Consider the following 26,355-nt stretch of genomic DNA (forward strand, 5'->3'; position numbering starts at 1 on the left):
AATATAACCTCGCAGTCAAACACTGTCTCTTCAGTAAAGTCCTCAAGCGGGACAAGTGCAAATCAGTTGGACTGTGATTGCTGAGTATTCTGTCGTCCTTGCGACGTATTTTACTTGTAGATTGAACAACTGAGCGGGCGGAACGAGGAACTGCGACATGAACTACATAACGCAAGAGAAGAAACGGCTAAAGCTATCATGCAGTTAGAAAGGAAAAATACCAAGGTGATCGTGGATTGTAAGACAAATCTAGCTAAGCAGAAAGTTCGGGATACGCTGAGACAAACATATTTTCTTTCGTGTTTTGCCTTTTTTGTGATTTTTCTGTGATTTTGTTTGTGTTCTGCCTAGATTAACCTAATGCTACAAGCTATATTTGTATTAATTTAGGATCTTGAAGAAGACAAAACTAGGTAATCAGAAAGTTCGGGATATGCTTAGACAAACATATTTTCTTGTTGTGTTTTAACTTTTTTTCTGTGGTTTTGTTTCTGATGTAAGATTGAGGATCTGGAAAAAGATGTGAAAGTGTTAAAAGAGATCGGTAAGTTTTATCGTGTGACCGAGAGGATTGAAGAGACAGTATGCAGGCAGAAGGTGTACGAGTGGATAATTCTTTTCTGTTTGTAATTGTAGGCGAAGGAGCAGTGAAGTTACAACCAATGCCTCTGCCACAAGGAATGACACCGTCATCAACTGAAATCATTGCTAGTCTGAATGAACATCTTGTACAAGTACTTCAAGTAAGCGAGGAATATTGATAACAGTTACATTAGCCATGGCCATGTGGACCTTAGTTACGGGACAACAGGAAACATTTTCTATGGTCCTTGCCACCAGGAAGTAAATCTGTAATAACGGCAAGAAAGAAAGGAAAACCTGAATGGGGACATGTTACGGAAGCGACAGAATACATTTTTTGGTTTTAATTTTCAAGTGTACTTTAATTACTGGCTTCACTTTAGAGAAAAAAACTAGCAGGAAGCAGTAATGGCGCAGTGTTGAGAGTGCTCGCCTCCCACCAATGTGGCCTGGGTTCGATTCAGGCCTGGTGCCATATGTGGGTGGTGGATTTTTGTGTCGGTTCTCGCCTTGCTTCAAGGGTTTTTTTCCGGGTTCTCCGGTTTTCTTCCCGCCACAAAAACCAACATCTCCAAATTCCAATTCGATCAGGACAGAAGACCCGCATGAAAATCAGCTAAGGCTAATGTAGCTTCCTTTCTAAAAAATAATCATAAAATTGTAATTTTATTTTATTAAGTTTATTAATTGTTTTATTTTAAGTATATGTTGTGTATCTCTTTATATTTCTTTTTTATTTAGCGACAATACATACCATCCATTTCCCCAACACGTCTATAGTTGGAGCTTCGGTTTCCATAGAAAGTTAATGGTGTTCCTTCTTTTTTTGTTTGTTTTCAAGGAAATATCACTAAAGGAACGATTGCTAGAGAAAATGGAAAAGGACCTTGACGTGTTCAAGAGGAAGTTCTCAGTGATTCTGCACCAAAAGGTTGCTACGACACTAGTCTCTATCAATACGTTTTTGTTTGTCTTTTACTCTAGAAACTCCACATAGTATGATCTACCATTGTTGTTCGGTAATAATCAGAAAGAAAGGGAATTGGATGAAGTCCAGAAAGGAAGACATGCTTTTTTCCTTTATAACTTCAGCGGGGAGCGGGTGCTTCCGAAAATAATCCCCCGTACTGTAAAAGATGGCGGCTCTCACATTTACTCATAATTCTTAACAAACGAAAACCCTAAAAACGCTCATAAGTCTAAAAGGTTTAAGCTATAGCGTACACAATTTGGTTATTACGGAGATACATTTCACAGAAAATAAGACTTTTTACGTGCTTAATGGCTGTGTTAGGTTCGCACGCTATTATGGTAAAATGTACAGCTGCCCGGCATCGTTTTCCATACGTTAAATTGTAAAAAGGAAACTCAATGGTGGAATGATGAAACAAGTTTTTCGTTTGAATGATACAACAATTATTGAATCCGGTTTTGGCAAAACATGCTAATTTGTCATTGTTTGCTAACTAGTTTAGAAATCGCGATAATTTGCTCGACCTCGTCTAGTAAATTTGTTTTATTGGTCTGTCTGGCAAATAGAGCAGAGGTTTCTTCAAATCTCAAAAATGACATGTTAACGCTCGAAGGACTATTGATATTGTTATTTGTAGGGGCTTCTATATAATGACTTTCTGAAAGAAAAAGAGAAATGGGAAGAGGAGAAGAAAGCGATTGAAGAAGACAAAGCTGCAACTGAACTGGCCAGAGAACATGATAAAATCAGGCTCTTAGAGTTTGAGGTACTGAGGGATAATCTGGTTAAGTAACCAGCTTGCTGTCTATTTGCTTATGGAGCACGATCGCGCTCGTGTTGCCCTTAAAAAAAAATTTTCTTTGGTTTTGGGGCTTAAAATACGTAACATTGTAAGTTTCGCATTTCAGAGTGTCTACAAAAACATTTAGACTGTTCGCCTGTTCGACTGTTTTCTCTGGGCGATTTTGGACATAGAAAACTAAGGCTCGTAGTCTAATTGTAAGTAGCAGATGAAGTGAAGTATTTCTTGGGTACGAAACAACAAAAACAACAACAATAGCAATCTTTATTTTTCAATCAAGTATAAGCAGAAATTAAACGGAGTGTAAAGTAATTAATTTGATAAATCCGTTTTTCAACCGTTTACAATCTTATTTACTGCGTCTTTCAATAATATGCGGACTCTAAAATTCAGAGCTCAAATGACAAATGCGTTTTTCGCTACCGTCAATCAAATGTTCGGCTGCTCCTCCCAGCTTCCGACTACTGCCGAGCGCGCGGTAATCAAATCGTTGAGCAGAGTTCAGACAACGAAACAGTGCTCGACAGTAGTCGGAAGCTGGAAGGAGCCGCCGAACATTTGATTGACGGTAGCGAAAGACGCATTTGTCAGTTGAGCTTTGAATTTTAGAGTCCGCATGTTATTGAAAGGCGCAGTAAGACAACGAAATCAAATTTCTTGTTTGCAATTGAAATGTCCTCTTACCAGCTATGCTATGTCCTCTTACCAGTGTATTAATATTGTTAGGAGAAATAAGATATTGGTCGCACTATTTTCTAACAGCGGTTGCTCGATACACTTGAAAAAGACGAGGATAAACAGAAAAAGAGACTGGGCGAAATGACCAGAAAGATAACTGTGCTGCGAGTCAATGAGAAGTCGCTATCCAGGAGATACACAGCTATGCAGGAAGTAGAAGCTGCTCTCAGGAAAGAAAACAAGAAATACAAGAATGATGTTGTTGCTATGGAGACCGCCATTACGGAACGTTTAGGTTATCTTCAGAGACACAAGGTACGCAGTTTGTTTACGTTTAGACGCGTTTGGTAAATGTTTTGCTTCATTTTAAGTTCGTGTACAATTTTTCTGTCACGCCTTTTAGACAGCGCCTTTTGGACAGGTCCTTATATCTGGAGAGGTGCGGTGGTCTAATATTTAGTGAATTGGGCTCCAGGTGGAGCAGTCTGGTCTGCTTTACCTTTTTTTTATTTATTTTTTTAATTTTTTTATTGCAACACAAAGGACACTACTAACGAAACAAGACAGACACTACTTACAATACCACTAACGATAAGTTACTTCTACTACTTACTATACAATACTTCCGTAGAGTACCTTACCTTAGAATAGAATAGAATAGACCAGACTAGACTAGACAAGACTAGACTAGACTAGAAAGCCTTTATTTTAACACGATAAGTTTTAAAGCTAAAAGTTTGTGGGGTCGTGTATAAGATAAAAGAAAGACCTAATAACAATGTAATAATAAGTAAGAATTTAAATACTACTGACCTTGTAAGAACCTGATCTATAATACAATATTTACACGTCATAAAACGTTCAAATATAAATAACCTTACCTTACTTTTTAATGTCACGGTTGTTTGAACATGATTACCTGTACTGTCGAGCAACGGTCTCGGGAGTGAACAATTGTTTTCGTGCTCTCTTTTAGCTGTTCGATCTCTTTTTATTCGTGCTACTAGAAGTGTTTCTCATTTAGTAACAAACAACGCCTCTCCCCTCTGTTTTGTGCAACAATTTATCAATAAAATATTCTGACCTTTATTGGCATTTGTATTAGGAAATGTCGACTTACAAGATAGGAGTATTACAGCAGGCATTGGATGAGAGTGTTCCAGCAACAGAACTCGAGGCAGCAAACAAACAGTACAACGAACTCACAGCCAAGTACCGTGACATTATACAAAGGGAGAATAGCCTTGTTGCCCGTTCAGCCATAGTTGACAATCTCGAGGTAGGATTTGTATACCAAAATCATAGTTTGTTTTGTGTTTTCTTGTTTCAGAAGGAACTCTATATTTGGCAAGTCTTTTATTAACTTGCCTTTCTCGGAATGTGTTAGAAATGTACGGTTTCCCAACAGGCTGACAAGAAGGCCTTGGAAGAGAAAGAAACCGAGCTGAAGAAAGAGATGACTTCGTTAAAAGAACGAAACCACAGCTTGGAACAGATGGTGAATGAACTGTTATCAAAAGGTGATCGAGAGTTAATTTTGTTATGTTTCTTTGAACCTCGACGAGCTGTTTCTTTGAGTTGACATGCAAGGAAGTAAAGATAGTTTATTAACAGCACAGATGTTGTCGAATCCGTTCGAAAAATTAACAAGAAAATTAGAAGGTACAAAGTTTGATGTGGAGCAAGTCTTTGACCTTCAAGTTATACTCGTCCACAGTCTCCAGGACTATCTTCCATTTTTCTACTGTCTGAGCTATGAAGCAGGAGTAAAATATACGATTACATATCACAGACATTGAATTATTAATTACGCATTACTTACTGTATGGTGTATTTCGTGTTGTTCAGAGGGTGGGGAGGGTGGAGGAGATAATGGCATCGTGAGACAGGAGGAGATTGATAGAATATCAAGAAAGCTGGCCACACTGGAAATGAAGGTAAATCTTAACAGAACTCTAGTTACTAAATATGGCTTAAATAAGCCAAGAAATAAATGTTTTTTTGAGACAAAATGTCACCGTTTCGTCCTCGTATGATTTAAATTATAGATTTTCTGCCTATCGTGTTAAGAAATCGTGAGGGTTTTTCTTGGATTTGAGTAATAAAACTTACGTGAAATTATCTACAGTTTTCGCAAGACAGTGGCCGTTTTAGGCATAAGACGTATAATCCGTTTGGGCGAACTTATTATGCGTGATCTTAGTGTTAAGATTTTACTTGTAAGTCAAGACGAACTATTTGCTTTGATACGAGTTGAACGACGAACTAAAACACTAGAATTAGCTGAGACGGAAAATCTTCCTGTGTGTAGAGACTGGCGGACGGACATCAGACGAATTCTGCGTCTGCCTGGTGATACGTATCTGTATACGGGCACCAGTGAAACTAAAGGTCCGGTAATATGGGCAACATTTTGCTTCAACTTGTCTCGCAACATTGTTGCATTGCAAGTTGAAACACATTGTTGCGCGTATTACCACGTTTGTGACCTACTTGTCTCGCAGCAAAATACATTGTTGCAACTTGAGGCAACATGTTGCACAAAGTAGACTCGAGTTCTACTTTCTGCAACAAATTTTAGTTTTGCTGCTCGTATTACCACTGAAGCTACAACTTGTCTCGCAACAAATTTGGATTCAACACTTGTGATTGGCTGTCAAGAAGCGCGGCAAATAATAATAATAATAATAATAATAATAATAATAATAATAATAATAATAATAATAATAATAAACAAACAAGGCGGACGGTGAAGGCGAGCCTGAATTTGAAGTAGACCAGTAACTCTCGGAAAGTCATAACTTTGTCCTTTACAAAGACCTCGAGGGCTATCATAGTCTTTGGGACACCTCGTTTGTCCCTTCAAAACAAGCAGGAAAAAAGACAAAAGGTTTGGAAGAACTGTCGCAAAAATGCAACTTTTCGCCTAGCTACCTGAAACGACACTGAGCTTCATACTGAGAGGACTTCGCTGGCACGAAAATTAAGAAGAAAATGACGGCCAGAAGTCGAAGTGGAACTTCGTCGAAATGCTAAATTATATTAGAGAAGGCGCCATCTTTATTTACACGCGGTTAAGCAATTATAACTGTAGAATTCTGCAGACTTGCAACACCGTATTTTGCTGCGAGATAAGTTGGTCACAAACGTGGTAATACGCGCAACAATGTGTTTCAACTTGCAATGCAACAATGTTGCGAGACAGGTTGATGGAAAGTGTTGCCCGTATTACCGGACCTTAACTGATTTTGTGCATCTTGAACCGAACGACTTCTCGCGTTAACCCTAGTCGCATAAAACAGTAGACAAATCATTCCTCTGGATGTATTTTGCGTCTCCAGTCTGGAAAGAGTAAATTGCAGACTGACTGTCGGGGTTGATGCCAACTGACAACTTATTAAACAACCATTTGTGTAACAAATAAACAGTATCAATAAGTAAACCGTTCCCTGAGCTGTGTTCTTAAGAATACCGTGAAAGGCACATGTATTCCATGTTTTTGTTATTCTTTCAAACCTCACCAGGAACTGAATGAAAGAGAGCGGGCAGAACACGCTACCAGGAAATATGACCAATTACAGTCTCTAGTCAAGCAACTGGAGGACAGGAATGTTGAGTTAGAACAGAAATTTGCAGAGGTTTGTTCTGTTTGTTAATGGAGAAAAACTGTTATTTATTTGGAAAGACGACAGATCGTAAAAGTACTCTATTTTTCACCTTACAGATCAGTAAGCTGAATCTTGAATCGCAGCGAATAGAGCGGCAGCTTAGGGATGAAATCTCCAGTAAGTGCTGCTATTAGTCGAAGTTACTCGATATACACGACTTTTTTAATGAAGAAAAAGCATTACTACTGGGAGCAATAAACGGTTCATAACGAGAATTTTGTGTCACGCGTTTCATCTAGATTCTGTCACGCAAGAGACGCACATGGCGGTCACGCGTCGTATCCAGTCCCTAGAGGAGTCCGAGTCCAAGCTGAAGGTGGAAGTGTCACGACTGAAGGAAGTGGCGGAAGTGGCGTCACACCAGACAGAAGCCATCAAAGCACAACAAGAATCACAGGACAGGGAGCTGACGTCTCTCAGAAAACAGCTCTACGACATGCAGATGGAGAGCGATGACAAGACAATTATAGGTCAGTGTGTTTAGTGGATTCACTTGAGTGTGAACAGTCTTGTGAGGTAGCTCAGTTGCTATTGAAACCGTTGTTTACTGAGGTTGCTGTATGGTTGCGGAATTTAAGTTTCTAAGGAAACTGATTTACTGTGTAGGTAGGTGTCCAGGCGCAAAATAAATTGCCTTGCCGATGACAGCATTTTTATTCTTTTGTTAAGTCTTAGGTATCTTTAAGCCTTATTGGCTTCCCTGGGCTTCCTTGCCTTATGGATTGATATTTTGTAACAATATGGCATAAATAATGATGAACTAATTTAATAAACTAAGTCGGTGAAATTGTTCGGTGGCTGGTATTAGAATCAACTTCTACTCAGGTTGCTTGTCTTTTAGTAGATCATTTTTACGATTTGTTACAGTTCTTAGCTAGGATGTGGAGGAATTTCGAGCGTTTTACAGTGAAGCGCTTTCTTTTTGTTTCCATTAGTTGCTCGTTAAACCCATCTGGATCATCTAAAACCAATTAGTCCATTTTCAAATTGTTAATTTTAACCAAAACCTCGCCTTCCCTATATACATCTGTATATTTTTTGCCTGTTCTATACAATGTCAAGTTTTCTGAAAAAATATGTGTAATTGTTTTCAGGTAAGTTGCATCACCATATCGTGGCCCTTCAAGTGAGTGAGGGTACAGCCGTGAGGAAACTGGAGGCGGCCACACAGAAGTTGTCCAAACAAGAAGCTCACTTGTTGCGTCTGGAGAGGAAAATAGATGAAAAGGACCAGGCTCTTTACCACGCAAAGATGGAAGCTAGAAACAAGGCAAAGTTCCTTAAGAGGACCATTCAAGATCTACGGAGGCAGTATAGCGGAGCCTTACCTCTAATGAAACAGGTACAATAACATGCGTATTACCTTCTCAAGTGAACTTAAATCATGCTTTTTTCACGCTCGGAACGGATAGATCTGAAGTTGGCAAATGTGCACAAAGTTGCTTTGATGCGAAACTCCTCGACTTACCTATCGTTGTGATTGAACAAAATAAAACCGCGTTTCTTATTGAAGGAGATAATAGCTGGTAGGTTTGCGAAAATCGAGCATCTGATTTGAATTTTGTGTCTTCATTTGCGTGCTTTTTTCTAACTGGCAATATCTAGTTTTCATACGTAGTAGAAGAGAAGACAAAACAATTGTTGGACTGTTTCCCGTCAGTTACAAAGGAGGTAGAACATGGAAATCAAAACGAATTCTATAAAGCGGGACGTTTTGCTAAACAGTGATTGTGATTACTCTTTATTTGCAGGAAAAATTTGCAGACACCATGCGCTCGCTACACGAAGACAAACGTAAGCTTGAAGGAGAGTTAAAGAAAGCCAGGACTGACAGAGAAGCTGCAGAAGATAAGCTTGCTGAGCTCAAACTTCAGCATGACAGCTTACAAGAACTCATGGCCACGTTAAAGGACGGCAAAGGAGCTGCTAAAGTCACTGAGTGGCATGCAAAGATGGGAGAGATAAGACTACAGGACCTTAAATTGAATCGCGCGATTTCAAGGCTACAGGAAGAGGTAATGACTTAGCGAGTTATGTTCGTGCCCCCGAATTGGTTGAAATAGATCACGTGGAACATAGAATGGGAATCGGCTGGATGACAATTTCTATCCTGTGGTTGAGAGACACTGGGTTTTGGTCAAGCTAATATTTTAGCGTTATTCTCCATTTTACTGTTTAAATCAGATTGTTACTCGCGATTTTAACGTGAAGTTTACATACGACGTCAAGAGGTAGAGCACCAAACAGTTATTAATATTGAAGGGGTTGCATGCAAAAGGAATCTTCATTGAACTTTGGAACACTGAAGTAAGGATGAACTTGGGCAGGGTTGTCACTAGGAAATAATGAGTGGTCACGGTAGCGGCCAAGCACTGGAGGCGGAAGCCTCCAAGTGGGAGGGTAGGTTGCCGGCCACTGATTAGCGGTATTCGTACTACGTTCTAGTGTTGGCAAATCAGTGTAGATTTTCACTCAATACTAGTGGTCAAGTGTTCAAAGTTCGTTTTGTTTCTTCTTCCAGCTGAAATACCTGGAGAACATCACGAAAGTCCATGAACGTACAATCTCCGACTTGGAAGATGAAAATGTCCAGCTTTCTAAGGAGCACGAAGAGCGGCAGTTGCTATGGGAACAGAGGGAGGTGGAGCTAGAGCGCATGATTGACAAATTAGAAAAGCAACAAGAACAACTAGCAGACGCGGCTGCTAAGTTCGAGGAGGCTACAGGCTCGATCCCAGACCCCAATCTGCCGGTGGCCAATCAATTGGAGATGGCCATAACAAAGATTAAGGAACATATCAGGATCATCGTGGGAACGAGGGAAGAAAATAAAGTTCTTAAAAAGGTGTGTTGTAGGCTTGGGAGAGTAGTCTTTAAGGTGGGGTGAGAGACAATGATAACAAGCGGAATCTAAAAGGAATCCGGCTCCAAATTGATAGATCATACATGTCAGAATGTATGTGTGATTGGATTTGGAGAATGAAACGTTTTGCAGAATTTTTACATAAGCAAAGTTGAAATATTTTGTGGATGAAATCGTACACTTGTGTCCATATTACTTTTGGAAAATTAGGAATTTATTTGACCCATCCAACACCAGAGGTAACAAATGAAAAAATGTATTTTGATTACAGAAACACGAGGAGCTGGATCAAGCGTTCAAACAGTCTGAAGAAAGGCTAACTCAAAAGGACAAGGTGATGCTTTTGTTTGTCTTGTTAAAGAAAGAGTCACCGTAGTGGTATGTGGCATATACATAACTAAACTGTTTCTTCTTTCGCGGGGCTTAATTTTGGTGATTTTAACTAGAACTCTGAAATAACGCCATTTTCTTCATTTTTTGACATATAAAAAGAATGCCATTTAATCGAGTTACCGTTCATGCTGATTTGAGTTTTTGGTCGCCCTCACTTAATTCACAAATGTGTGTTTAAGGTAGTCTTTTTCAAGAGGAAAAATGGCGGATATAATGAGATAAAGAATTTTCTCTATATCCAGAGTTACGATCATAACAAGCATGTACTGAAAGCGGAGAAAAAATTCTCACGACATTTCGAGAGCGAGCTTGTTCAAATCGTGATTGCAACGTATGAAAACAACGTTGGAAATTCTTTTCTACTGACTTCGGCTGTTGTTAGAGACAACAATGTAATATTTGACTCTTTTTCATTTTGTTGTAGCTTATCAATGAGCTCCGGTTGCGCCTTCCTCTGTCGGAGCGTGAAGAGATCACATCAGAAGCTAAGAAGGCGGCTGGGTTAATAGAGGAGGATTATGAAGCCAAACGAGCTCTCAAAGTGGCGCAGGCAACAGTCTCCAGTCTGCAGGTATGAAGAAACTCGTCGCAAGATGAGCCTGGTAAAGGTGCTTGTCTCATAAATTTGGTGGGACATGTAAGATTCAGAGCAAACACAGGTCTTTGGATGCTTTGAGAGGCAGTCAGCAGATTGTTTGTCACTAAAAAGAACGAATCAAATTTGAAACTGTTCAAGAGGAAATGTTCGAAGTCTCCCATCACGAAGACGCTAGGTCACCGTTTCGCACCTTGAAGATTAAAGCTTAAATTTTTCGAGTTCTTCGTTTGTAATCCGTGTCGATCTTTTCCATCCTTAAACATCCTTGTTCTCTTATGGTATATTATAATCTCTTTGGTGTTTTTCTATCTTACGAAACTATTATTTTCAGGTTTCCTTCAGCTTAAAGGTAATTTTGTCCATGGCCAAAATAACTCATAATGCCGTGACTGAGCTCCTCTAAAAAGTGTTACCCACACTTTTGTTTGCCTAATAGTAAACAGCTGATGGAAAACGTGCAAAGTAGACAAATTTGAAGGGAATACTTCTCGTTTCTAAACTTTCCATTTAACACAAACGCTCTTTGCAGTGATTTGTTACTTGATCTTTGTATACATTCAGCTAATCAATTTTCCGTTTGTGAGTGTTTATTGTTTGGTTTCTGTTAATAATTACAGCAAATGCTGGCTCGTAAAGAAGAATCACTGACCAAGTACCAAGAAATGTTGAAAGAAGCACGAGAGGTGAGATCAGAGTGAGGTGCAGTTATTGTACATGTCACGACGTTTCTGTAATATGTTCTTGTTTATTAATTGCAGGAGGCCAAGTCTGAAACAGAGCAACACAAAGCAGAAATCCAGCTCCTTCAAGACCGATTACATTTAGAGACAGACGAGACGTTTAAAAGGAAGAAAATCTTCCATATGGTCAGTCTCTTACGAGGTTTTTGTTTTGTGCTTGAAATAGCACACAAGTGGGAGGCGTGGTGGATGGAAGCTTGTGTCGGGTTGGATCTCGTGTCTAACAGACCGGGCTTTAGGACGTTCGCGCTGATTGTTTCTGCGCATCGTTACTGCGCACGCAAATTCACACGCCACGTCATGCATGAGCGCACGCTAAGTAATAAAATGAACAATGATAGGGCAGCTGGCCATTGCTACAGCTTTGCCTGGATTTAACGATCTTGGACGTTCGGTGACCCCTACTTTTCTTTCCAGAAACAGATTTTATTTACAATTATTTCCACATTGTCCAAAAATGAACAAAATATCAGTGTGGGAAGTTAAAAAAACAAAATTCAAGATTTCTGTCCATGGGACATCGAATCCTGCCATCTTGCGGCTGCAAGGCGCGTGAAACTAAGGTCGCTAAATGTGAAGTTGTTCTTTAAGGAAACTCACCAGTTGACTAGATTAACTTAATAGGTCCACTTAAACAATATTTGGCAGAGAACATTTCACTTCAAAGATCTGCTTGCAATATTTTTGGGCTTACAAACACTGCGGTGACCCCCCATTTTTTTTTTTTTTTTTTTACACTTTTGACATAACTAACTCATCATCTTAAAGTGGTGAAATCTCAGAAAAAAATCAAGTTTGGAAAATTTTCGCGCGAACGTCCTTAAGTCTGTCCAGGGACATTGTTAAAAAAAATTTATACTATCGAATGTTTTTAGAGTTCTATAGGCTTAGCTACACCTAGCTAGTTCTCAGGCATGCCACTTAAACTGAAAAAAAAAAGTATTCAAATATTTCAAATAAACATAATAGGCTTTAAAATTGTGTGGTGTTCTCGGTGAAGACACTTTACTCTCATTGTGCTTCTCACCACCCGGAAGTGTAAATGTGCAATCTGACTCAATGCTTAGGGTAGAGGGGGGGGGGGGGGGGGGATGGGTATGAATTATCAACCTGTCCAAGGAGAGTTGCAATAATCGTAGTTGCAGCGGTGAACATTTTGGTGAGTGTAAGACACCCTTTGTTTCCGGTATTTACTCATGTACAAATGAATCTAACATAGGCGCGGAACTGGAAAGAAATGGCTTCGTCCTTCAATTACGAAAGCGTAAGCTAAGATTTGTCTCTTAAACGCCATTTCCTTCTTTGCTGCGTTAAGGATTGTAGAGAGTCCGCCCATTGTCTATAAGACACTGACCTGTTTTCCTCACATATCTGATTTACGCGTTTTCTGATGTTCTCCTGTCAAATTATTATTATTATCGAACTTTCTGTTTTCCTTGTTTATCAGGATTCAGTGAATGCTGCTGGTCCGCCAGTCCCTACTCACAAGCAGGTTTGTTATAATACTGCGCATTACTTGTATTTCGGTCAATAGGGAAGCTTAAAGGGTTGTAGTCTAAGCAACGCATTGATGCTTAGGAAAAGTGCAAAGACACTTGCTACACACTTCCTAATTTCACTACGTTTGGTAACAATTCACTAAATACTTAAAATGTGATGCATAGCCGTTAATGACAGTTCTCCATGGAAAGCTGACTAAAGTCAATTAAAATGCGATGATTTTACAGTTCATTGTAGTTTTGTTATTTTATATTTTTTTTCTACAGTTGTCACGTTTGTCTGAGCTGGAGGAAATGGTAGCAGAGCAGGACAATGCTTTAGCTGTAGCAGCTGAGAAATACAAGAAATCACGAAATGAGATCAGTAAAATGAAAAAAGATCATGAAGAGGAACTTAACAATCTCAAACAACAAATGGCCAGGTGAACAAAAGAGTTTTATTCAATGTGAAGCCTAGTAGTCATGTTTGTTTGTTTATTTGTTTGTTTATTTGTTTGTTTATTTGTTTGTTTGTTTGTTTGTTTGGGTGGCTTGGGTGGCTTAAGGAAAACATCACTGATGTTACTGATTATTTTTTAACTTTGCTTATGGCGTTTTTAGTTCTCAGAGTGAATCAGAGGAAATCGGTGTCCTTTCTTTCTCCTTATCCACTTAACTTGTAATTTAGTTATTTCTAATCATCACCGCTCATGGAGACGACAAAAAGGACTTGAAACCCAAGACAAAAATGTTCCATAGTTTCAGCGAGTTTCAAGACTAGTACACATATACGTATTGCATACCTGTTTTTACTCACCTATCAGGAAGAAGGAGGCGCATTCCAACGAAGTGAAGAAACTAAACAGCGAGAAACTGGAGCAAGATGACAGAATAATGGAACAGAGTAAAGCGGTGAGCTGTGAGATTTTTTGTTCATTTTTAATTGCTCACTTCCTTCTCTGCTGTGTGACACATCATATCACAGGCTGTGTGCAGTCGCCTACCACTTCGTCTGCTTCATACGACTGTTATAGAGACTTGAGAGATCATCACAATTAGGTACGCAACGAAGGTGGTTACGAAAATGAAGCCTGAAAACATTATATTTATTCACTTGCACATCATATCGTTTGTTGTTTTATATGTTTTTATGTCATATTGACCTGTAGATTGAAGTGCTAAAGGATGAACTGGAGACAGCGAAAGAGGCTGCACAGCGTGCGCCAAGTAAAACCATGAAGCATTTGGTGGAGAGACTTCGCAATCAACTGGCCCTCAAGGAAAAACAACAGAAGGTAGATTTGAAATATAGAGACTGCAAAATAATTGCACTACAAAATAGCTCCTTATTGAATGCAGGTCCTCCTAAATTTATCCCAACCCTTTTATAAAGTATGCGTGTGTTTCTTTGGCAAATATTCTTCATTGTGCTATTGACTGATTAATGATGTGTTCTGTTCGCTCTGCAGTCCCTGAGTCAAGCTCTCCTGCAGCTCAGAGCTGACATGGTATCAACTGCAGAGGAAAACGTTCAGGTAGGTCAATTCCATTCAAATGTGTAGCGCAGACTTATCATTTTTCTGCTTGCCAAACGACGTTTTTCTTTCCCCTCCCCTCCACCTTACAACCTTCTCTTCTCCCACCCTCACTACCTTTTTTCTCCCCCCCCCCGCCAATGCCTTCCCTCTCTTCCCCCCACAACCTTTTCTCCATCCCCTCACTATTCTCTCTTCCTGCCCTCCCAGCCTTTCCTTTCTTGCCAGTCCCATTTAAATCAAAGGTAAAAACATCCGAATTGATGATACTGTGCTGTACCACGTCTAAAATCAAATATGTCAATAAGAAACTTAATCTTGGACGTCCTATCGCTTCACACTGATTACATATTTGTTTTTTCGTAGGCTCATGCAAGAAAAGCCGAACAGCAGGCCAATGTACAACACATTGTAGAAAAAGAGACTGCTGGATTACAGGTTTGTCGTGTGATTGTCCAACTTTGTCTAAAACAAAACTAGCTTGATACTATGTGATGCTTGTCCATCTTTCTTCAAATTTTAGGCTTTCTTTGTGTATCACTGAGCCGCACTAATTTGTCTTTCGCAATTTTTGTGAATTTTAAGGCGCGTATTGAGGAACTTCAAGAGAGAATGGAGAAACTCAAAAAGGAGCTCAAGAAACAGAGAGATAAGGAATCATCGTTGTTAGAAGAAAAGGACAGATTAAAGCAGGTACAATCATATTATTTAAGAGTAAAGGGCAAAGAGAATGAAGTATCAGACTTCTTAGCCTTACTTTACTCTTTGTCCGTCCTGAACAGTTTGTGATTAGTAGTAATTTTCTGTCCTGCGGATTGTAGCATTTCTAGCTTTTCATAACGTGTATGGCACGTTGTGTACGGGGCCAAAGAACGAACAACAACAACAACACTGTGAAGGAAAGAAGGGCAATAACAATGGGCCTTGTCCGGTTTCACTAGTTATAACCGCTCCCCAAATGTATAGGATTTGTAGTCACCCAATAAAGCTGAAGAACATCAGCCGTTAGTGATATACGATAAAAGAAATGACGAGATTAGGGAGACTGGTCACGGGTGTAAGAGTTCTAGTCATTCCTGTTTCCATGCTATTTTGCGGACTATTTCCTTCTAGGCGCTAAGCATTCCACAGCGACTTAACTTTGTCAAATTGACAAAAAAATGTCTTGATTTAGTGTTAAGTTTTCAATTTATTCCTTTTCTAGGATCTTTCTAAAAAGGACTCTGCATTGTTGAAACTTGGCAGTGAACTGAAAGAGTTGGAGACAGTTCAAGAGGAGCTTGAGAAAAAAGAGCAGGAATTAAGATCTGAAAGGAATACGGTAATGGATCACCTAAAAACGTCTTGGATACAAACTGTATGCAACAGCATAATTCTGTAATTTTTTTTTTTACCTCTCAGAGACTTAAACTGTAGGCGAAGTTGACTCTTGATCTAGGCTCTTTTTGAAGAAAATTGTAGCTAGAAGATACTCGAGTTGGAAACTTAAATAAAACTTTAATAGAAGGTATAATTTGATATTTCTTGGAAGGTTTAATTTGGTATTTTATCGCTGTCACCAGCTTGCTCAAGAACGTTCTGAATTAGAAAAACTACGAGAGAAGGTGAAAACGCTTCAAGAAAAACTAAAGCAACAGAAACAGAAGACTGTGGAGGGTGGTGAAGAAGGGACTGGTACCGAAAAACCTGTTGTTGAGGAGATGATCTCGCAAGACAGAGTAAGTGTAATAACACTGAGTTTACAGGTCCTGCGTGACAAGTTTTACGTTGTTTTGTTACGGTTGAACTCCGCTTTGCGGTCGCCCACTTGAGTTTTCAGTGTGGAGGTCATGGTTTTGGTCCCCAAGTCACTCGCCTCGTTGATACGGAGACTCTTTGTGGTCCTGTAGTGTTCGTATTGTTTGGCGACCATGAGATCTTCTTGTATATAGTGCTTCTTTTTTTAACAGTCACAACCAACTCAAATAATGGAGTTGACCAATGAGAATTCAAAGCAAAAACGTGCAATTAGTACTAAGAGTGGTTCAGTCAAAGGAACACAGCTCTGTGGTTCTGTTGTACTTTCCTAGTCCACATGTGACAGATAGTAAAAACAAAGGTAAAGTCTGCATGCGAGCCAAGTGGCCCATCAGGCCGGAGCTTATCCCGGTTTCTGTAGCATGAAGCGACTAGGAGTATTTCTACTCCCCCCCTGGATGGGATGCTAGTCCATCGCAGCATTACCCCCAGCATTAAGTTCGCCGGTACCCATTTATACACCTGGGTGGAGAGAGGCACAGTCTGTGAGAGTAAAGTGTCTTGCCCAAGAACACAACGCAATGTCCCCGGCCAGGGCTCGAACCCGGACCGCTCGATCCGGAGACGGGCGCACTAACCATGATGCCACCGCGCGGACCGTTAAATTGTTTGCAAAGCTAAATCTGAACCTGTTCATTTTGCAGGCGGCTGTGGTTACTGAGGGCGTGGCTCGATGGGAAGATAACAAGAAATGGCAACAGAAAGTGGAAACGCTGCGAGGAAAACTAGCAGAGAAAACACGCGAGCTGGAGAAAGCAGAAAAGACCATCACCATGTTACGAGATGCGGTCAGTAGGGCTGAGAAGGATAAGGCCGGGCTCCACAACAGGTTAAAAAGGTACTATTTCAATGAAACGAATTTCAGTGAACGCTTCACATGTGATACAAGTTTGTTTTTTTCATTGCACTGATGTCGTTGTTGGTTACAGTTCTGCCAAATCAGTGGTTGGTGGTCCGCCTATGGTCACAAACGAAGTTGTACAGGACCTTAAACAGAACATCTACAAGCTGGAAGAAGAGGTATCAAAGTTATTACAACTTAAAATAAATATACTTCTGGTTGTATGTTGTTTCTATCTACAACAACTAGGTTTTTCAAACAGCCCATGAAGCAAAGTTGTTAACAACAACTTCCTCATAAAAAGAGGAGTTTCCATTTGATTGTTGGTGATAGCTGGAGTTGGCTTGATTTTGCCATTTAACCTGTCCTATGTGAGGCAATGTAACTCTCTAGAGTTATTCCTCGGTCGTTCTTGTGAAAGCAAATTCAAGTTGGCTATGTGCTTAAAAATGTTCAATCCGGTTTCAAGATGCGAATTTTTCGCAGTAACCAGCACACAAATGGACAACAACCTTAGCAAGGAAATCATGAGTTACTTTCTTAGTTCTTCCTCTCTATTATTGGAAATTTACTCTGATCATGTTGTTGTTGACTTTGCACTGTTTTGTCGAGTCAGAATCAGATGTTAAGGCGACAGAAAGTTCTTGGTCATGACAGACAAATGGAAGCGTTGGAGGTTCGGAACAAACAACTAATGGAGTATATTGAAGGTTTAGAGCGAGACCTTGCTGGCCGCACGGCTGAACAGGTATTACTGAGAACTGTATCACATTTTCCCTTGTTCAAAGCAGTTTTCACTTGAGTGTCAAAAGTAATTCGCATTGCTTTGGTTTTGCATTACCACACTTAGCGATTGCTCTAAATGATATCTAAACCTGATAATCTTGTTATTAGGTAAGGGAAGGTCTGTTCACTGAACTTTGTAACTTTCTCTAATTAATTTTGACGTTCAGCTTAGTGACGTAAAAAAAGACCGACAGGGAATAAAACGCGAAGGAGGATTTTTTGCTTTTACTTGTGAAACAAGTTGACTTTTGCTGGCTGTCTATGAACCCTCGACTGAGCTCTCTCACGGTGAACTCTCTCTCTCTCTCTCTCTCTCTCTCTTCTTTTCAACAACAGCGTTCAGTGGATCATGCAGACGCTGACATGTATCGTGAATTATACCAGAGAAACCAATCCCTTCAGAAACAGCTCTTGGAAGCTAAGGAGGTTCGTCGAGGTTTATTTTTAATTTTTAATGGCAGTATTTTGAATGTCCGTTCAATTACAACTTCTCTTCTTGTTTCAGTTTACAAGACAACTTTCTAATGATACTTGTCACAGTGTAATTTTGGTCAAAACCGACGGTGTTACAAGAGATATTTCATTGTGGTTGTTACCAGCTTCCTTCCTGCCAAAACTAAACAATGCAACAATGGAATAAAAATAATACTCCTTTTTCATTGAATTCATGAAAAAGAATCTTGTCACATGAGTTTAACAATAGGAGATTGAAGGCCTGTGACGAAGTCAGTTATTGCCAGTTATTCATTTAGGCTTTTCATCTACAAGTTATCGATTGCAAGAGCAGAAATCCAATATGTATCTGCCAAAAAAGAAACAATCACTTATTTCTCTTACTTGCAGGAAAATATGGAGTTACGTTTCGACTACGAGCAAGCTAGAAAGGAAAACCCTCGCCTCAAGGTAAAAAAACGGACGGCCGTAACCATTTAAACCGAGCGTCATTTTTACCGACGAAGTATGTTTTCAACAACTCTTTTCAAAATGGAAGCTTTGTTGACTTCGTGTGGGAAGGCAAAAATGTAGGATTTTGAAATAACCACATCCACGTCATTTCTCTGCATGCTATGAGAATCTTGTATGTTGTTCAGTTAATAGGCAGTATCAAACCTTTTTTTGCTCCCTTTAAGTGTTATGTCTGGGTGCGTAAATGTACTCTGGTTATTATTTCAGGCCCGTGTGGAAGACTTGCAAGAGTACGTGGAAATTTTAAAAGCGGAACTGGAAGCAAGCAAAAAGAGAGAAAAAGCTCGAAAAGTGAGTTATTCGGATTCGCATAACGTATTTAAAGAGTGTTTAGCTAATAAGAGAACTTTATAGAAGCGCGATAGCGAGATGGTACTCTGGAAAACATATTACGCTGTCTGGCTTCGAACCCTGGTCGGAGTCATTGTGTTATGTTTTTACACTCACAATGTCTCCCACCACCCAATTGGGTACCGACGAATTTCATGCTGGTTACCTTGCGATAGACCTGCATCCCGTCCCCATGGGAAAGCGGCAACATCCTTGTCGCTTTGATCTAGCGCCAGTGTGAGGAGCCAAAAGGCTGGGGATTGCACAAGCGAGAGACAGGAATACAACGCTGCCAAACACTTCAAGAAACTCCAAGCCTTATACTCTCTAACCACTCGCGTTGTAAATTTGGTGCATAAGTGATAAGACGCAGGAGCGAAAATTTTAAACTCTTGGTCTTTAGTCACCATGTCTTTTTGGAACGTTTTGCTAACAGAGGGCTGACGAGGGGAAAAACCGTTTATCGCAACTTGCTTAAGAGAATAATGGATAGTCGCATATCTTTCTCCTGTTGTAACTAACTGAAGTTCGCGACTCTCTGGATAATTTCACGGGCTTCACTTTCATGGTTCGTTGGCGACTCTTGAATTTACTAGTCTTGACGATCAATTTCTACTGGAATGTATCGTCAGGTTTAATGTAATACAAAGCTGGAAAATGATGGTGTAAATGAAGGCAGTTTTCTCAAACTCTTGTGTGAGAACATTTCTGAAACCTCTTGGTACTGCCATTTTATCTCATCAGAAGAGCCTGGGTACTGGTATGGGTGGTCAGAGTGTAGAGGACCTGGAGCGAGTGATAGCAGCCATGAGGCGAGTGGTGGAAAGACTTCAAGGAGAGAATGATCACTTAAAGAAAACTGTTGGAGCAGGAGGACCTCAGTATGGCGAGGTGTTAAAAGAAAACAAACGACTCAAGGTTCGTCGCTTACTGTAGCTGTTATTAGCGTTTGTTGTCCGACGTTTATTATAGATGCCATTCAAATGTCAATGTAGGCCAATGTAGGTCAATGTTGCCTTTTGCCTCTGTGTCAAAACGAGTCTGTGTGAAACCATTCATATGGAATTGTGTTCCGTCTACAGGTTCATTTTCATGCAAATCAAACTCATTTTCATTAGAAAGGTTTTGCATCAAGACTCGTTGTGAAACAGAGGCACAAGGTAACTCGGAAATGGCCCATTCGCAAGTCAAACACAAGAAAGAGAGGAAGCCCGATGCAGATATTCTGAACAAAATTATATTCTAATGATTGCTTTTGTTACTTTCAGAAAACAGGTAATGAATCCTTATTTGTCTTAGCGGAAACTCCGACAACACACTCTCTTTTATCGGACATCCCCTTGCTTTTCACAGCCAAGCAAACAAATGAACATTGCGATTGTAACCTCTCATAAGTAAACACGTCCATAAGAAGAGGACGAGTAATTGAGTAGAGCTATACACTCACAAGACCTGCCTCCCTGAGCCATGTTTTGTGCTCATTTCTTTAGTCTCCAGATTCAATCCTTACTTGAATATAATGTTCTTGTTTATACCAGCATGAATTAGAGAAAGCAAAGACCAGTGACAAGACCCAGTCCATGCGCGGAGCTAGCGGTCAAGGCAACACAGCCAAACTGATGACTGAAAACGAAAAACTACTCAAAGATTTGAAAAAGGTAAGAATCATTGCAGTCATCAGTCGTGCGTTTATGATTACTTAAACATGGTACGCCTTTTCAGCCTGTGTGTTATTCCACTTGATTTGTTTTTTTCTTCTTAGGAAATGGAGGAGGTAGAAAAACTAAAAACAGCAAACGCTAATCTGGAACAAAGAAAAGAAGAGCTGGTGAAAGAATTAGAACAGGTAACTAACGGTTAGCATAACTTATCACTTGTGCAAGATAAGCCTGAAGACGAATAGTAAAACTATTTGAAACGTCACTTTAAAAAATGTCCCGTTGGAACGCAAGAACTTTAATTTTTTATATATATCTCACGATGAGAGGTAAAAATCTCAGATACGTTAATTAGGTAAAGTGACGGTGGGAGAAGAGACTTTCAAACAGCTTTTTAAACACTTTGTCGTTCACTTTTTTAAAGCTACAGCAGAAACTGTCCGATTCAAACTTGGAAGGGCTTGACAGTAAGGAATGGAAATCAGTCGTGTTACCAAAGATATACGAGGAAAAGATGCAAAAACTGGAAGCAGAATTGGAGAAAAAGGTAAGGGTCCTTAAGTGTGCTTCATAACTTAACCATCTTTTAATTAGACGTTAGGGGCAACATTTATAGGTGCTACGTCACGCTTTGCGCATCTTGAAAAGTTTAGCCTAAATGTCTCAAGTTCGTCGTTTGTAATTCGTGTCAATCTTTTCCATCCTTAACCACCCTTGTTCCTTTATGGTTTATTATTATTTCTTTGGTGTTTTTCTATCTTAGTAAACTACTGTTTTCAGGTTTCCTTCCATTTACAGGTAATTTTGTAAGTGACCAAAAAAGAAAGACAAAACACCGTGACTAAGTTCCTTTAAACATTGGATTAAGGTCATTCCACTGAAATAGAACCTGCACTGAGATTTTTGTGAGACTTTGCCTATTGATTGTTTATATTATAGGAACTTAAATTTTGAAATAAAAATGAGGGGTCCCCATGTTCGTTTAGGAGCAACAGCACCTTGTTTACACCCATATAAATCCTTATAATAGAACCATGATTGTAGTCACGATTGCTTGCTAAATTCACGTTTCCGACGATTGCTTTTTGTTCTACACTGAGAATTGGTCCATATTTATTTTACACAGAGAAATTTATTACTCAATTTAAAACAACAGAAAAAAATGATAGGTCACCATACTCGTTTGCGAGAAAATGACGATTTACCTCTATGGCGAGGTCCAGCTGTAAAGAAAAAGCCGCCATTTTTTAATGCGCGCGCTAATCACGCGTGAAATCATGCGCAGTAGGGATGCGCAATGCAATACTGGGGAATAACCTTAAATGATCAATGGTTTCATCTGTGATATATTTGCTTCGATTTTCATCACGGGATAACTGACGCTCGTTTATCTTATTTAGACAAATCTTTTGAAAGATATCAAAACGTATTTAAAAGCTGCTGCTAACAGAGAAACCGAATTGATGAAGAAACAACAAGAGCTAGAGGAAAAGGTAGGTTATTAATTTTGAGAAGAAAAAAAACATTAAGACGTTGTACAATAAATAGCACTAGTTTGATGCACAGCAGATCAGAAAACATCTAGCCCTCTACGGACGACAAGAAATTACGACCGTAAATTTACTTTGTGCCAAAAGGCTAACACGTTGTCATTGGCTGAATGGGGCTAGTTAAGCGTGGTAGTCATAATGCCATGTACAGTAACCCCCATTTTATGAGCATTTGTGGTCTTCCATGACTATTACCCGCAACAACATTTATAACATTTTATAAGTTTTTTTTTCTCAAATATGAGTCGGTTATAATTGTTGAAAAATAGCAACAAATTATCTTTGCAAGATGTCTGTAGTTAGAGGTTTGTTCTGTGTTCAGCAACTTCGAGTGAGTTATATTTAACAATCCATTTTATTTGATTTGGCCAAAGAATCGCGGGAATTTATGATACCAGGCGTGAACAAACTGAACGCCGTCTGGTCATCTTACAAATGGTCACTTTGACGAGTTCGTTTCTTATTATGTAAGCTCGTACTATCAGGGTCCTATCCCTAAGCCCTGTCCAAAAGGGGTAATGTTTAGCGATCAAACATTGGTCTGGTGACCAAACATTTTCCCGTTTGGACACCTTGTTTGATCATGTTTAATCGTGTTTGATAAAATTTGAACGACAACAAACATTTGATCAAACATTGTCAAACATTTTGTTTGTTTGAACGGTGGTCAAACATGTTTGATACCGTTTGGCCACTCTGTACAACATCAACATGTTTGATCGTGTTTGGTCACCAAACATTTCCCGTTTTGACAGGGCTTTAGAGTGGATTTGGTGGCTTTTTTTCTGAGGCTTCAACACTGTGGAAGCAACCTTTATCGTTTACTGATTTTATCCGTATTGTTTCTCATTTATAGTGCGTAAAGGTCAAATTTTCTTGTTTGCAGGTTGCAATCTTGAAGAGATTTCCCACAAATATTAAGACCGATAGTGATGTAGTCAAAGAACTTCAACAAACAAGGCAAGAAAACTGTTCCTTATTTGCATAAGCCTCTGGAAATTCGGCCTCCATTTTACTTTCAAGTTGATTTCAGCTGTTTGTACTTATTTTTTTTTCTTTGGGATTGACTGTATAGTAATTTAAGCTGATGGTAAACTTGTTGTTACTCAGGTTAAGGTTAGCAACTCTTGAGTCGGAGAAAGAAGAGATGTTACACGAGGTGCGACAGCTGAGAAAAATGGGTCAGGCTGGTGATCTACCACGTGACTTGGTATGTTGTCTGCTGGTAAATCCTGAGAAAATGATACACTTTAAAATGCTCTGCTGGCCTGGCATTGCCGGATGAACTCAAGAAAAAACTCTCTTCAGTTGAGTCTGATGTCGTAAATCAGCACTCTTCAATTTCAAGTTTGTCCATATGGGAATCCCGTTGCAATCTCTGACGTCACCCAAACTTCCAGTCCTAATGCCAATTTCAGGTGCCTACAAAGGAAGATTAAACGAGTACGACATTACGAGATATGAGCCAGTACCCGTAGAACACGATAAGCCTTAATTCAATTCAATTCAATTCTTTAGTTACGCCATATGGGGCATTTAGATACATTTTATACGGTAAAGTAATGAAAATAGTAAAAAAAAAAAAAAAAGAAAGAAATAAGAAACATGAAGCCGTAAGAAAATAAAACATATATGTGAGCGGTGACCAAAAATTAACCTGGGTTAAATTAACCTAATAAGAAGACGCAGCAAGATACCTTCTGTTGTCTAGAAGGCTGCATTTTTGAGCGGACAGGAGAAAAAGTTTGACGATGAGTACCCAGTCCAACTAAAATGTAAAACTCGTTACATTTGCTGATAACGGTAACTTGTCTTAATCTTAGTATTTAAATTTCGATTTCGCGCCGTGTCCTAAACTGTGTTATTTCACAGGTTACTTAAAGACAGTTTATCCTTCGAACATTCTGGCATCCCTTGAAAATTTTAAACATTCACAGTAAGGTTTCCTCACTCTTAGAAATGAAATTTGTTAAGGGTTTAATTATATTCCATATTAGGAAAATGAAGAAGTTCTTGAAAAGTTACGAAATTATGACAGAATGATGTCTGATGATGTGGAACTTAGGTAAGTTTATTAACACTCTATCCATGCCCGAAAAGTGAAGTAAGGAGTGAGGAATAAAAGAGAGAGAAACAAAGGTAAAACAGTAGTAGGCGCGGTTACCAGCCGCTGTTTTGGGAAATAAACCCGCGCTCACCCTCCCCCCACCCCTCTTGAAAAGTCCCTTCTCGATGAGGAACACGACTGGTCCTGAGAGAGTGGGGGAAATTGAGCCTAAAACAGAAAACGCGCGTACAGGGTGAATTCTAGCAAATTTTTCTCAGTTAATTGGTACTTTTAGAGAATTTTTTTCTCCAACACTGTTTGCTTCTACTTTGTTTCTTGGGTTTACTAATGTCTATTTGGATTTTTCTTGTAGAACAAGGTTAAAAACTGTGGAACTAGAGCGGGATAGAATGTCACACGAAGTCACAAAGGTACACCTTTCTTGAGAGAGTCGTGATATTTTTTTACATTGGAAGAATCAGTTTATAGCTGGAAGCATTGACTGCGCACGAGAAAATTAGGAAAAGATCATACAGTACGCCATTATACAGGGCGGGGCGGAGCAAAGTGTCCCATGCAGCCAAGTGTTGCGTCGATTATACTTTGATCCACATGCTTCTTTTTTTATGAAGCTCTGGTTTAATTACTTTGGGTGAAAGGGACGCGAAGAGAAGCGGGAAAATGGGAGGGGGTGAAGGAGGCCCGTTCCTCTACACACCCTCCCCGCCAGTAATAGTCTTCCATTTAAACGCGTTTTAGTAGTGTATGTCTTGACGTAGGAATTGTTTTTTACCATTTATTGCAGTTACGAAAGGAACTCGGAGCCTTTGATCCTGCATTCTTTGAAGAGATTGAAGACTTGAAGTACAATTATCAGAAATCTGTGGAAAGGAATGTGTTGTATGAGCGACAGTTGAGACAGTTTTCCCGACAGTTTGGAGTCGATGTTAATATACCCACAGAGGATTAACCAACGTCGAGTGAAACCTGAATGAAAAACTAGGAATTCTCCTTATAGGACCACACAAACATGCTTACAAGCAATAGACGTCCGGCGGAAGTCGTGTGTTCGACCGAAGGTCGTGCGTCCAACCGAAAGTGTTGCCTTCGACCGGAAGTGCTGCCTTCGAGTGCATGCACTGGGACGGCAACTTCCTCCGCTATGGTAGCTTGCATGGCTGTCAGATAGGCTGTTTTTAGTCCAGGCATTCCTGCGTGGAGCATGCACACTCAACACACGGGCTTAATAAGTTAAAAAATATTAATTCTGCTTATAACTCATTCATTTGTCCAAAAATTGAAACTGTAAAAAAATGTAAATATGTATTTTAAGTCCTGAACATAAATTATTTATAATTTATTTTAGATTCTGTATTTTATATTGCGTAGGAATATGAAATTGGTGTGCCTCTGCCTATTAGATTTGTAATTTAAAATTTACGGAGACATTCAACTGGCTCAGGATATGACAATAAAAATAGGTTGGCAATGCGTACATGTGTCTGGTGCTAGGTAATTGAGTGATACAGATCAGATATAATAGACCTTTTTGATCATGTGACGCTTTTTCCGATTTGTTTGTTTGTTTGTTTTCATTCAAACAAATATTAAGCCTCACCGCTCGATTTACGAGGAAAATCTAATGTACATTTCTTTGTAAAAGTTGGCAAGTTTAGAGTCCCATATTTTCATGAGTTTGAAACGGATACTTATGAAACTTTCGCATATTTACTAAATCGGCTAGCCTGCATAACAGGCGTTTGGGGGTTGGAGAAGTGGGACCCGCAATACGCCTGCAGCGCAGGCTATAAATCGACATGATTTACTGATGTGGTTTTTTGTTTACATTAAAAATACGAAAAATTGTTGATACTGCGTAGCATCTTCAAAATGGTCCATTAAATTCTGTGATACTTATTCGGATTCAGAGTTCAGAATTGAGTGTATAACATGGGGCATGGAGTATACAGGAGTGGAGGCAAGGGTATGGCGTACGTGAAGGAGCGCGTTGAAAGTTTATTGCACTGGCGTCATGCCATTGCAGATGACCACAACTTGTTCATCAATGAT

At 39.5% G+C, this 26,355-nt stretch overlaps 1 protein-coding gene across 1 annotated transcript in view; it reads left to right on the top strand.

The window, feature by feature from the left end:
- The window catches only part of LOC145478758 (centrosomal protein of 290 kDa-like), a 40,620-nt gene extending 14,840 nt beyond the window's left edge, over positions 1-25,780 (top strand). The window contains exons 26-69 of the mRNA XM_081456880.1: positions 121-225; positions 502-544; positions 637-743; positions 1,424-1,513; positions 2,193-2,321; positions 3,120-3,350; positions 4,141-4,314; positions 4,444-4,555; positions 4,884-4,972; positions 6,560-6,673; positions 6,760-6,820; positions 6,943-7,173; positions 7,798-8,045; positions 8,455-8,718; positions 9,225-9,548; positions 9,838-9,900; positions 10,384-10,530; positions 11,175-11,240; positions 11,316-11,423; positions 12,745-12,789; positions 13,064-13,218; positions 13,600-13,687; positions 13,945-14,070; positions 14,245-14,310; positions 14,677-14,748; positions 14,896-15,003; positions 15,515-15,631; positions 15,873-16,028; positions 16,752-16,945; positions 17,037-17,127; positions 17,565-17,696; positions 18,071-18,160; positions 18,578-18,637; positions 18,908-18,991; positions 19,775-19,948; positions 20,569-20,688; positions 20,793-20,876; positions 21,113-21,235; positions 22,089-22,181; positions 23,125-23,198; positions 23,349-23,448; positions 24,236-24,303; positions 24,659-24,716; positions 25,091-25,780. Coding sequence (XP_081313006.1) covers positions 121-225; positions 502-544; positions 637-743; positions 1,424-1,513; positions 2,193-2,321; positions 3,120-3,350; positions 4,141-4,314; positions 4,444-4,555; positions 4,884-4,972; positions 6,560-6,673; positions 6,760-6,820; positions 6,943-7,173; positions 7,798-8,045; positions 8,455-8,718; positions 9,225-9,548; positions 9,838-9,900; positions 10,384-10,530; positions 11,175-11,240; positions 11,316-11,423; positions 12,745-12,789; positions 13,064-13,218; positions 13,600-13,687; positions 13,945-14,070; positions 14,245-14,310; positions 14,677-14,748; positions 14,896-15,003; positions 15,515-15,631; positions 15,873-16,028; positions 16,752-16,945; positions 17,037-17,127; positions 17,565-17,696; positions 18,071-18,160; positions 18,578-18,637; positions 18,908-18,991; positions 19,775-19,948; positions 20,569-20,688; positions 20,793-20,876; positions 21,113-21,235; positions 22,089-22,181; positions 23,125-23,198; positions 23,349-23,448; positions 24,236-24,303; positions 24,659-24,716; positions 25,091-25,255 — 5,349 coding nt within the window. The 3' untranslated portion in view covers positions 25,256-25,780. The remainder of the gene's footprint in view (positions 1-120; positions 226-501; positions 545-636; positions 744-1,423; positions 1,514-2,192; positions 2,322-3,119; positions 3,351-4,140; positions 4,315-4,443; positions 4,556-4,883; positions 4,973-6,559; positions 6,674-6,759; positions 6,821-6,942; positions 7,174-7,797; positions 8,046-8,454; positions 8,719-9,224; positions 9,549-9,837; positions 9,901-10,383; positions 10,531-11,174; positions 11,241-11,315; positions 11,424-12,744; positions 12,790-13,063; positions 13,219-13,599; positions 13,688-13,944; positions 14,071-14,244; positions 14,311-14,676; positions 14,749-14,895; positions 15,004-15,514; positions 15,632-15,872; positions 16,029-16,751; positions 16,946-17,036; positions 17,128-17,564; positions 17,697-18,070; positions 18,161-18,577; positions 18,638-18,907; positions 18,992-19,774; positions 19,949-20,568; positions 20,689-20,792; positions 20,877-21,112; positions 21,236-22,088; positions 22,182-23,124; positions 23,199-23,348; positions 23,449-24,235; positions 24,304-24,658; positions 24,717-25,090) is intronic.
- The last annotated feature ends 575 nt before the right edge of the window (positions 25,781-26,355 follow it).

The sequence above is a fragment of the Orbicella franksi genome, chromosome 2 (assembly GCF_964199315.1).
Source record: "Orbicella franksi chromosome 2, jaOrbFran1.1, whole genome shotgun sequence".
Taxonomy (NCBI): domain Eukaryota; kingdom Metazoa; phylum Cnidaria; class Anthozoa; order Scleractinia; family Merulinidae; genus Orbicella; species Orbicella franksi.